The sequence below is a fragment of the Lissotriton vulgaris genome, chromosome 3_2 (assembly GCF_964263255.1).
Source record: "Lissotriton vulgaris chromosome 3_2, aLisVul1.2, whole genome shotgun sequence".
Classification (NCBI taxonomy): Eukaryota; Metazoa; Chordata; class Amphibia; order Caudata; family Salamandridae; genus Lissotriton; species Lissotriton vulgaris.
In genome coordinates, this window is record NC_141690.1 from 154,962,910 (window position 1) to 154,975,668 (window position 12,759).

Consider the following 12,759-nt stretch of genomic DNA (forward strand, 5'->3'; position numbering starts at 1 on the left):
GATTAGCGACATTTTTGGCGCTCTAGGCACCTTGACAGCTGCCCTGTGTACTGTTGCCTGTGGTTTGGGGGATCGGCTGGATGCGATGCTGTCTGTAACTTCCTTGCCTGGCCACGGATGCCTTCGAGAGCGGGACACTGCGCCACACCCTGTCTCTGGCTCCTGTGGTTCCTCCGCCCCGGTCGCCATTGGAAAATGGGGGTTGCGGGACCCCAACTCTGCTGAGGTGCCGGCAGGAGCACCCTTAAGGAGGTCCAAAGTTTCTGGAGTCGTGCTATGGCTGGAGAGACGTCATTGGACACCATATCTGGCGGCTTTCTCGCAGAATACTGGCGGGACTCATTCCCTTCTCCTGGAGCGGTTGCTACTGGTTGGACTAGCTGATTTTGGTGGACCATGGCTGTGTGCTGCTTTTTCTTCTACCACTGCGGACCACCTGGCTATGTGTTGGATGGACTTTGGTGGCCGTCTTTCCGTTCTGATGTGGTCCCTTTGTTCATTCACTTTTTCCAGGATGTCTATTGTGCAGTTGGACTGCGTCGCTACACCGTACCGTAGGGGGCAAGGTTGAGGGTGCCCCCTCAAGTCAGGACTGTCTTCCTTGTACTGCTGAGATGCTGATGGACTGCTGGGGATATTGCACATTGGTATTGTATTGGTAGCGGGGTCGGGGTAAGGGCGGCCAGAGTAATACATGCTGGTAGTTTTGGGCATAACCGTGTGGCCCTCCTCCGGTCCTATGTGAACTGTGTTAATTCTTTTTCTTTCTTCTTCTCTTCTCTTGTCCTAAATTTCGGGTTCTTATGGGCGACAGGCACACTGCTGGGGGGGGAGGGGGAGGGGGGGTGGGTAGGCCGTAGCCTCCGCATGCGTGCAGGGTGGGGGTTGAGGGGTGGGGATTTTGTTTCGTTTCAGTTTCTATGGGCCTTCTTTTTCTTCTTCTTTCTGTTATGCTTTCACTTTTCGTCCTTTTGGGTCAGTAGGATTCTTGGGTGTAGAGCTGCCTCTTCTTTCCGCTGACGGTCCTGTGCCTTTGTGGAACTAGATTTTACATTCGTGGGGCGAGCAATGGCCAGTATGTTCTGTTGGACTGTGCTATCATCCTGATTAGTGTTATTGTATGCTGCTTGTCCATTATCATCCTTCGTTTTGTAGCCAACTTGCTGGGTTCATTGCCTGTACTGTACTTTCGGTGGATTGTATGCATCTGATCCTTCATATTTTAAAAAAACTTTAAAAATTAACCTAATTTCTCCTTTACCTGGCTGTCCCTCCTTCATATTTCACGTTATGGACGTTTGCTGCTTTTTGTCTTTAGGACTGCTGGGCCGACCTATCCTTACTTTTTGTGCTCCCAATTGCTTTCGAGGCCGGCCTGCATGGTTGTAGGCCCGTATCTGTATGCTTCTGCTGCACAATAAAGGTTTCAAAAAATTATTTAAAAAAAAAAAACATTTCGCTGGATCCCCACTGAAACTAGAAAAACGGTAACCCACGCACTGGTTACAAGCCGCCTGGACTACGGAAACACCCTATACCACCGCAAAACTTCAACGCATCCAGAACGCATCAGCCAGACTCATTCTAGACATTCCGCGTAAAGATCACATTTCTGGTCACCTGAAAAACCTCCACTGGCTCCCCATCAATAAGAGGATAACATTCCGCCTTCTAACCCACGCACACAAAGCACTTTACGAACTTGGACCCGAATGCCTCAACACACGACTTTCCTTCTACACCCCCTCCCGCCAGCTACGCTCCTCCCACCAAGCCCTTGCTGCTGTACCTCGCATCAACAAAACCACCATGGGAGGAAGATCCTTCTCCTACCTGGCGGCTAAAACCTGGAACTCACTTCCCACTCACCTTCGCCTCACTCAGAACCACCTAGCATTCAGAAAGCAACTTAAAACCTGGATATTCGACAAGTAGCTCCCCACCCTTCTCCAAGCGCCTTGAGACCCTCTGGGTATGTAGCGCGCTATATAAATCATTGAATTGAATTGATAGCCGTTTGTTCCGTCAGAGATGGGGCCCGTGCCAGTGCTCCGTGCAATCTACGGAGGTTGAGCGCTGTACTCCTATGAGGCATGAATCCCGACTGATCCGGAGGGATCAGTTGCGTGAAGTGAGGCATCAGTCTGCTAGCCAACAGTTTTGCCAGAATTTTGGCTTCTGCGTTAAGGAGGGAGATAGGACGATAGGATGAGCTCTCAATTGGCGGTTTACCTGGTTTTGGGATTGCCACAATAGTTGCCACCCGTTGGTCAAGGGGCCGAACTCCCTTTTCTAGGCTTTTGTTATACATATCTAATAATGGTGTGCACAACTATTCGGGCATTATACCATTCTACTGGGATCCCATTGGGGCCCATGGCTTTACCAGAATTTAATGCATTAATGGCTAGCTGAATCTCCTCCGCTGACAGGTCTGCGTCAAGCTCCCCCATTGCCTCTTGTGACAGGGTCTGTGTTGGTACCCCGTGGAGCGCCACTACCGCCTCCTCCTGTGTTATGGTCACCTCAGGGGCGTAGACGTCTTGGAAGTGATCGGCCAGGGCTTCAATTATCACTGATGGGCGTGTATCCACCTCCCCGTTAGAGCCTTTCAACTGATCACGTAATCTCAGATCCTCTCACCTCCATCTCCTGGCTGTTCCCTCCATCAAACTCTGCAGATCCGGAGGTCGGAGATTCGCACATTTGGCCCCTAAACTCTGGAACTCTCTCCCTCCCCCGCTCAAAACCTCCAACTCTGTCATTCAATTCCGTAAATCCCTAAAAACCTGGCTTTTCCCACAATCCAGCTAAATCCCTCTGTCCCCTCAGCATCAGATCAGCACCAGGAAACCCACGGTGACAGTGCGCTTTACAAGCACATCTTAACATAACATAACATAACAGTATATGTTTGGCACCTCCCTTTTTTGTATCCAACCAGGCCAGGAGTTTACTAGCCTTATCCCCAATATCAGAGACTGTGTGTCGTCGCTGTGATGTTCTCGACCGTCTTCCTGCGAAGATGGTCTCCATGAAGTCGCTGACAGAGCTGTAGTGTATGCAGTGTATTTGTGGTTGGGTCCATCATGTGAGCCAAGTTTGCTTGCTCAAGTTCAAGTTCCAGTTTTGTCAGTTCCTCCCTTTGAGTGTGTTTATGCCCTGTTATAGACGCTATTGCCTGTCCTCTCAAGACCGTCTTGTAAGCCTCCCACAGGACCGACGGTGATGTCACCGAGGTCGTATTTTCCGCAAAATAATATCGGGTGGCCTTTTTCAGTTCTGTACGTATGTGCGGTATCTTGAGGTAACCGGGGAAGATCGGGTATATTCGTTTTCTAGCTATTTCTGGGTAGGATAACGTCAGCGTCAGTGGCGAGTGATCCGAGATGCCCCTGGGTCTAATTTGCACGTCACTCACGGTGAGGAGACCACCTCCCAAGGCAAGAAAGTAGTCGATACGGGACAGACTGTCGTGGACAGCAGAGTAGTATGTGTACTGTTTATCTCCGGGATGAAACTGTCTCCATAGGTCCGCCAGACCCTGTGCCACTAGGAAATAGCCGAATCTGGAGGGACCTGGGCTCGGCGTGCGAAGCGGAAACCTATCCTGCGCGTTGTGCACTACCGCATTAAAGTCTCCTCCCATTATAAGGTCTCCCTCTGGGAGTTCCAGTAGGAATTTCCCCAATTAGGGAAGGGCGACTGTGTGAAGTGCTGGCGGAATATATACTGATACTAGAGTCAGTGACTTCCCTTCCCATTGTCCGTGTGCCGCTGCAAAACGGCCCTGGTCATCTGTTTTAGTGGATTGTAATATGAACCGGGACGACTTTTTCAGTAGTATGTGTGAGAAGTTGGCCTGATATGCAGTGCTCACTATTCTAGTGATCACTATGTATCAGTCCAAACGACCCTTATTGATGATTGGTTGCAAGTCAACCGTAGACCAGCTATCCTAGTAGCATGGACAAGAGCAGTCTTTAGGCTAGACTCTAGAGGGCGTGTTAAGCCAGCTGTTATACCATCACATATACCCCTTGAACACCAAGTGAAAGGACACCACACAAGTTGTTATAAAAATAAAAGTATATTTATTAAGAACACAACAGCCCTGGACTCGTTATGAGGACAGGGCGCTAAGCACAATACAAAGCTCTTAGGAAAATACGCAAAGTTGCACAATTTACACAAATGCCCGAGGGGCACGAAAAACCATATACTACAAAAGTGGAATGCAAAATTACTAGCAGGTAAGTACTACGCTAATAGGCTTTGGGATCGTTAGGACTTGACTACTGAACCTTCAGATTACTAGCAGGAGGCCTAGGGAGATCGGGTGCAGAGTGTGCACTCTCACAAGGGATGCGGGACAAAGTCTATGGATGCTAGATTTCGTAAAGTTAGTGTTATCGGACGAATACGACTAGGTAGAGCTGAAAAGAAAAAGGATCTGCACCCTTGGATAGCAAGACTATGCTGGAGCACCGAAATGCTAAGTTTACCTAGCCCAGGGGCTGCGGGTGCATAGGTCTGGAAAGACGTCGGGAATCCTCGTTGCAGTCTATGGAGCCTGAAAGAAGTTGCTGGCAGGCGACCAGTGAAGAGATTCGGATGGGTCCAAGCCTGGATCGAAGATGGAAGACACCTGTAAGCAGAGGGGACCAAGTTCTGAATCACTAGCCAGTGATTAGATGGGCACCAGGATGGCACCGGCTGAAGTCACCTCGACCAGGTGAGTGGGCGGCGCTGGGCTCTGCAGTCTCACGGACCAGGAGGCGTTGTCGGCGACCAGGATGGAGGTGCGAGCTGTCCCATGATGGTATCTGCTGTCGACGTCACTGGACCCAGGATTGGGGCAACAAGTCTTGGCAAATACAAGCTGACGCGGTGGACTCAAAATGGCGTCTGGAGTGGCACAGGAGGGTCCGGGGTCCTCCTCTGCTGGAGGGGAGCAAGGGCCAGTCTGGAGCAACAAGACCAGCGGTGTTGATGTTGTCGTTCCTCATCGGGAAGGCCACAAGCCAGCAGGCTAGTAGCCAGACAACGCAGTGAGCAGCAAAGAGCAGAAGGGCCCCACGCAGATCTCGTGGAGGCTGGGAGGCTGAACTTTGGTGCTGGAGCTGCTCAGAGTTGGGGCTTCTCACACCCCAAAGCACTCACGCGAGGATCCCTCGGCGGTCGTGCTGGGCAAGCGTCGTGCAGTCCTGAAGATGGCCGGTCCCTCGAGGTCTCGTGTCACCCACGGATCTCAGCTGAGCTGAAGATGTAGGTCGAGGTCAGAGGTGCCAGGGAAGCCGGTTCTCGTCGAGCTGGGCAGTCTTGATCCGGAGGAGAGACTTACAGCAGACCGCAATGCTTGGATGGTGCCTGCGGATGCAGGGTGACTACTCCTTAGTCACAAGGGAGAAATCTTGAGAAGAAGTCGAGAGTTCCTTTCGTAGAAAGTAGTTTCAGGATTCAAAGATGATCTAATTTGGAAGGGGGCCCGCTCCTATCTTTATACTAGGAAAAGGGGCTGGCACGCGACTAGGTCCTGCCCAAGGGTGGGACCAGGAAGGGGGGTGGTTACACCCCTCTCCCAGGCCGGACTTTCCCCAGCTCAGGGGCTGGTGTGCCCCTGGAACTGGTTCTAGCCGGCAGATGCATAGTGAGCACCGGGGTGCCACTTGCAGTCACCTTCCTCTAAAGCCCTGCCTACCCAGGATACACAAAACCTTGTCTGGGATGGTGCTAGCACCGCCCCTGACAGGAAACCCTTTGTCCAAGCCTCCCTCGCTGGAAGGACTCCCAGCAGCAGGAGGTCAGACTTGTGTCTGTGGTGGCAGCATCCATTTTGTGATGCTTGAGTTAACTTTAACCGGGGTTCACAGTTACATACATGTCGTGTCCCTCTAGAAGGGTGGAATGCTAACCCTGTCGCCAGAATTGGCGAGGGGTTAGTATTCCAATTCGTATGACACCTTACTCGACATGTTTTGATAAAGCGATACCAGAGTTAGCATATAACCGCGAGGATTATAATGCACTTAAGAGTATATGGTATGCGTTATCATGGAACAGCTATTAGGACTTGGTTCCGCAAGCTGCAAACGGGCTCAGCTCATGCCAGAGCACCATCTCACACGATACCAAGCACTCTGCCTTCAGGATTGTCAAGGCCTGCCATAGGAGTGACTGATGGGAATACGGGTGTTCATTTTAGGGTTAGATATAGGTATACTATATCTAAAGCAAAGGGTGATTACACCACCTTGCTCCAGCTGTCGTGCAGCCAGTTGTGTCAGATTTAGATGGCCAGCCAGGGGTGGCATAATACATGCTGCAGCCCCTGATAGGCCCTGGGTACACCTATGCCCTGAGTTACAGGGTCTGATAAGGTGGCCCAGTACCAATTGGTAAATGCACCTAAGGTACACGTGTCAATTTAGTGAGAGAACAGCAAGGCTGTGGGTCTGATTAGCAGACCCGCAGCCAGAGAAGTCGTAAACCAGTGAAGCAAAAAGCAAACATCTGGGGTGATCATAGGATTGTAGACCCTACTCTCCTACAGTATGCCCGTTCCCCGTGATCCTCAAGAAAATTCTGAGTGCGCAATCATATGGTACCCACGCCTATCCAGTGCCCGGCTAGCCGTACCCACCAAGTGTGTTTCTTGTAGTAGAACCACTGTGGGACCCAGCCTCCGGATGCCCTGTAAGACCAGCCCACGCTTAATCTAGTCACCCAATCCCCGCACATTCCAGGACATCAGTTGTAAAGGTGGTATTGGCCCTCGATCAGATCCCCCTTCTACCGATGGGGGGATCTGAATGTCGTGCGCCATTGTCATCCTGCAGTGTTAAACCCATGTGTGCCCCGAGCTTACCCTGTCGTGTCATTCGTATAGAAGTCCATGTATTGTTGTGTGTGTGCCATATCAAATCTTTTCGAGTCAAACAGTGTGAACAGTTTGTTAACATTGAGAACAATCCCTCCCCCAACTCCCCCGCTCCCTGCCCTCCAGCTATACGGACATGAAACCGCCCACCCCCCCCAACTAAGCGGAGTGCTCAACCCTTTCCCCACACAAATTATACTTGCTCGATGGGGTGAAGGACTCTCCGGAGATGGCCTCTCTCACTCTCTCCAGGTGCCCTTAGCCCGGTATCCAGTGGCAGTCCGTCAGGCACTCCGCTGAGTTCTTAGAATGTTTATAATCACCGGCAGTTATTGTTCCTCGGTGGCTTCTTCGTCCGCGCTGTCTCTCACCTGCGAGTGTTCTTCTAATTCGTGCCTCGAATCTTGTGAGTTTCGATGCCCTCCTGCTCCTTGAGTCTTATTTGTTCTGTTTGAGCGGCGTGGTTGGGTGGCCGGCCTCCATCCGTCCAACCAATCTCGGGCTATTTCAGGATTATCAAAAAAACAAGTCTTGTTGTCCGCCACTACACGCAGCCTGGCCGGGAACAGCATGGAGTATGGAATCTCACGCTTTCTGAGTTCCTTTTTCACATCCAGGAACGTCTTCCTACGGCGGGCCACCTCCGCCGTATAGTCCGGGGAAAAGGCTAGCGTGGAGTTTTGGATTTTGACCGGTGGCGACACTCGCGCCGCCTGTAGGATGGCATCCCTGTCCCGAAAGTTGAACAGTCTGGCTAGAATTGGTCGCGGGCTGCACCCGGCTTAGGTTGTCCCCCAGGGACCCGGTGCCTCTTTCAACGGAGAAGAAAGCGGACAGGCCCTTAGGTTGGAGTTCCTTCTTTATTAGCTCCTCCACGTAGAGGTCCATTGCTCTGGTGCCTTCAGACTCTGGAACCCCTAGGATCCGCACGTTATTACTCCTAGAGCGCCCTTCCTGATAGTCCAACCTTTCACGCAGCACCTTATTCTCCGCTGATATCTTCTCCCCTGCTATTTGAAGTTCCGAGCTATCCTCGACCAGAGACTTCGTAACCACCTCCATGGAGCTCACCTTCTCAGACATTTTGTGGAAGTCCGCCCTATTGAGTGTAATTTCGGTGGATATCGTGCCTATCGTTGCTTGGACTTGCGTCCGGGCCTTCATGACATCATCCAGCGTCGCTTTCTTCCCGCTTATGCCATCTGCCGCTTTGCCCGCCGGTGTCTTTCCGTCCGTTGGGGAAGATACGCTCTTATCACAGGCAAACTTATCAATTCTGGTCTGTGTAGTGCGACCCTTTCCGCCTTTACCCGCCATGGTGGCCAGCACTGCGCCCGTTTACGTTTCAGGCTCTATGCACAGTGGTGTTGATCGGGCTTCAATAGGTGCGCCTGAATATCTGGTCACTGGTCTGAGATATAGTCCAAAGCACTCTCACTGCAACACTGTCAAGCACCACTGGATGCACACTTGGCCAGAATAGCTGCCACCCAGGCTTCGGTCTTCAGTATTCCACCTTTAAACATATGCGCTAGTTTGATTAGCCAGTGATGGTGATCTCCTGCCCTAAGATCTGGGCGCCCGAGTATATCTTGCTTGTTGACCGATGTCACTCCTTGTGCCTGCTTTGGATGCGAGCTGGCAGGCCGCACTATCCGGCACTTAACACAGGACCACCAGCGCCGTTTAGAAGGGCGTCTGTGTCCCGTGTCTTTTGCGTCACCTTGGTTCTTATTGGTCTGGCCCAGTGTGGAGCCGAGTCATCCGTGCGGGCGTCTGGCCTGCTTTGCTACTTGACCCGTCTCGTGGTGCTCACGTTGCCGTTACCGGGCCGTCCCGCATCAATTCAGGGGGTGCCGAGCTTCAGGGCGCTTATGTGCATGCTTCTGCATCCGGATCACCGCCGACCATCAGCCCGTCAGCTCTTGCCTCCGTGGTCTGCAGGTGCGCGCTATTAGCCTCAGCCACCTCACTTGAGCCTTCCCCCGGTTCAGGTAGTCACTCTACGTCTTTCTTCTTGTGTGTGGCGTCCCTTCAGTAGACGGATATTGTCGCTGTCCGTTGCCGGCAGTCAGTGTTGTTGGGACTCGGAGTGAGTCGCACTGCCTCAAGATGGCGGTCCGCTCCTACCCGCCATCGTCACCACCTCATATTTCAGCCCGCAGTCTGGCTCGTTATGTCGCTCGTATCACCACCGCTTCCTCGCCGTTTTTATCTCCAGTGCCCCGCAGCTCTCCTCTTCTCAGTATCGACAAATTCTTGAGCACCGCTGCTAGGCACATCAAGGCTGGGCGCTTCCGGCATGCTGCGTCAAGGTCCGCTGCATTTCCGGTCGGTTCCACCAGCAGGAGAGCCCCTGGTCCGAAGTCCCTCTACAGGCCACTGCTGCCGTCGGTGATAACTTTTTCCCACGGCGTCCGTTTCAGCCCAGCGGCAGTGCCCCAGGTACCGCCCGGTCCCGGGCGTCGGGTCCCCTCAGTAGAGACCTTGTTGTAGCCGGATAAATGTGCGGATGTTTGGAGAGGCTGCTCTATCCACGGAGCTCGCCTTTTAGGCAGCCGCCATGCTCAGCCGCTAGCCACGCCCTCCTAAAGAAATATTTTTGATGCAAACAGTTGGTCTGAGTTGTGTCTTTGAGTGTGTGATATAATTTCTTGCCTGAGTGTGTACATTAAATGCTTAACACTACCATCTGATAAAGCCTTATTGCTCCCACCACATTACAACAAATGGAGAGTACGGTATTATCTACTTTTACCTTTGTAAGCCTTTGGGGATCCACTGGACTCTGAACACTATACCTTACTGTGGTATAGTATATACAGAGCCAGCTTCCTACAGCAGGCGTGTGGAGGAAGCAGGACAAAGTGAGTAGTGGGTTTCATTTGAGGAAGTTAAACACATCAATGCAAGGAACATGTTGTTGGATGACAAAAATGGAGCATCTAATCTTGCGGATTGGAACCAATATGAGGTTATTGAGTGGAGTCCTTAATAGAGTAGAAGTGAAAGGTGCTTGGAGACTTGTTGGAATTAGAAGTTGAGGCAATACAATGAATAATGGGTGATGTGCTAAGGCTGATCCGCAAACCATGTGTGAAAGGATGCTCTGTGATTGTCCCCTTCACAACTACTAAGTGGAAGGATAAGTAGTTGCTGGCTGAAACCAAGTGGGCCAAAGCATTGACGGTCATAAACTGGCTTTCTCTTTCCTTATTTGAGTTCTAACTCTTTGGCCCAGAAGAGGAACCTCGTGGAATTGAAGTGGCCTAGTAATTGGGGGCATTATGGCGACAGTCTGCTTTCCAGCCAAAGCTGATTATGGAAGGACCGAGCCAAAGCTCTCTCAAAAACCTTTTGATGAACTTACCTCCAGTTGATAGTAGGTGGCAGTGAGTTAGGGTGCTGGAGTTTTACGTACTGGGGACTGTTGTTGGATTGGTTCGCAGTTGTTGAATAGTGCATCAGGACCCTTCTTCTGGTGTGAGTGTATGGGGTAGATGAGCGTCCTGTATTGCTTGCCTTTTGTTTCTCCACTATATCTCTTCCTCCATTGAGGTCCTGTTGTGATTTGGTTTTTAAAAAATGTATAACATTTAGCATTACTAATTGGTGTTCAGTGCTCTCCTTTATAACTGTATAATAGAGTTTTTTGTTTCCGAGCTACTGCGGATGATCATACACTGCTTGTTATGTTTAATAATAATGAACACATTTGAACTAGCATATGTTTAAGCATTAGTAGGTGTAAAATTGATCTTTTGGTGCCCACCACTTGCCCTTATACCTGGTTAGTATTCGTTAAGCCTTTTAGTCCAAATTCAAAAGGTTTTTCTATGTGATTGCTTTATTCTAGGACATTCAGGAAGAATTTGCAACCCAGTTGTGACTAGGGGACACACGTCTAAGTGAATAATCTTACTGAATTGGGCCTTTTGTGACCACAAGTGAACAGTATCTTGGAGTGCTCATTATCAGCAGAAGTTAATTTCAGTTTTTGCTGGGAAATTTATGCTGTGCATCCTATCTTTTTTTAAATAAATGTATTACTTTTCATTTTGAGGCAAAATAAAGTAGCTTATATACTTGGTCATTTGTAAGGCACCTCTTTTCTAGGTATTGCTATATTCACTTTCCTACATGTTCCAGAACATTGCTCTGAAATGGTATTGCAGTTAAATAAAAATAAAAAATCTACATACTTTGATGTGAATTTTGTAAGTCAAAACTGTTTGTGGGTGTAAGCAATTTATCATTAGTGAACTATTGAAATGTTTAAAGCTGTCTTTTATATTTATTTACTTATTTCATTTGAAAAATAAATTCATTTTCCCCTTCGCTTCCTCTTGAGCAGGCTATACAGATATTAAGGACGAGAATGGTGTTGAATTGTATCCTGGTGTAAAAGAAATTGCTGGCAACATTGAACATGATAAAGTAGGTGCTCATCTTCTTAAACTGATTTAACTATGTGAAATGTTGCAAAATAGTTCAGAATCTTTTTGTTCATTTGAATTGCAATTGTTGACTTGTGTACCTAGGAATTAAATTTGGTAATCTGCATTCTAGCTGACTTTGGAATTTGGAGGTAGCATTTAATAGTATAAATGACTTCAAACCCTTTTGTGAACAATCACATAGTTCTCTTTTTTGTAAGCTAAGATTACTGTTTTCTTGTCACGCACTGTTTATTTTTTTTAAGTTATATATTACTTCAGAGTTTGCAACATCTACTTCCTATCTGAACTGAACATCCTTTTTTTGACATGTTTCCTTTTTTGTTGGTAAGTTAAGCTGTTGTGAAAATGTATACTAAGAATTTGTGCCATATTGGGTATCTTCATTCTCATCAATTGATTGTTCCAGGATGCCTGCGTTAGCAACCCAGCGCTAAGCTTTGGCAATGAATCCTTGCTAATTGAATCTGGCATTGTTGTGACCACGAGAAATCATGCTGGCTGCAAGCAACTATTATTCCATTTGAAATTTCCAAGTAATTTCATTTAGTAGGTGCTGCATATAGATGTCAGTTTGCCCACTCTCAGTGAATTGATCGAGGATTTGTGAAAGGGTTTTACTGAATTTCAGTAATAAAAATTGTTCCCACTGTTTGTATATTATGGCACATTACCACTAAGGTTGTCCTTCTTATAAGGAAATGGCAACATGGGTGATAAAAATAGCAAAAGTGGGTGAAAGGAGCTACTGAAAAAGCTAGGTTTTGCTATTTGTTAATAAGTGGAGACATACAGGGATTAGAGTTTCAAAACGTCATTAGGAAACGAAGGAAAGACGCAGCCACCCATGCAAGATTTTTTGATCTTTGGAACGCAGAATTAATTGAAGGAAAAGCATAGCGCGACAGAGGTGTAGTGTGGCATGGTAAATGCATAATTTGTTCCTGAGTAATGTGGCACCAGAGTTGTTTTGGGCTCTGTGAACCACGTAGTGGGAGCACAGACCATTTTTAGGTCCACTCTAAGCAGTGCGCATGCGCTGCCTGCAAGACCTTCTGTAATTACTATAAGAAGTGTAATCCCGCCTGCTGCTTTCTATTCTTTCACTCCTGCTATACTCTTCTTTCAGAAGTGAAGAACAAGGGAACCCTACTCAGTATGGAACCAGGGTGCGTACTTTATATAGGAAACAGCTGTTCCAGTGGGGTAATATATTTACTTAGTACAGTAACAGTAAAACATAATAGCAATTATAGTATGAGGGTTATGGGGATGTTAGAGAGAAAAGGCTGCTGACACCAAAGATTTTTTATGACAATGCAGTTGTATTTCAAAAACCTATAAATAGTAACAGTATATACATTATACAAAATAAATGTATACAGTGCAAAAGTGTCCCCAGTGTGATATGAATAACCAAAA

At 48.6% G+C, this 12,759-nt stretch overlaps 1 protein-coding gene across 2 annotated transcripts in view; it reads left to right on the forward strand.

The window, feature by feature from the left end:
* Positions 1-12,759, forward strand: part of KIAA0232 (KIAA0232 ortholog) — a 438,560-nt gene that overhangs the window by 330,516 nt on the left and 95,285 nt on the right. For both annotated transcript variants that reach the window (XM_086964120.1, XM_086964119.1), the window contains exon 8: positions 11,235-11,317. In XM_086964120.1, coding sequence (XP_086820246.1) covers positions 11,235-11,317 — 83 coding nt within the window. The remainder of the gene's footprint in view (positions 1-11,234; positions 11,318-12,759) is intronic.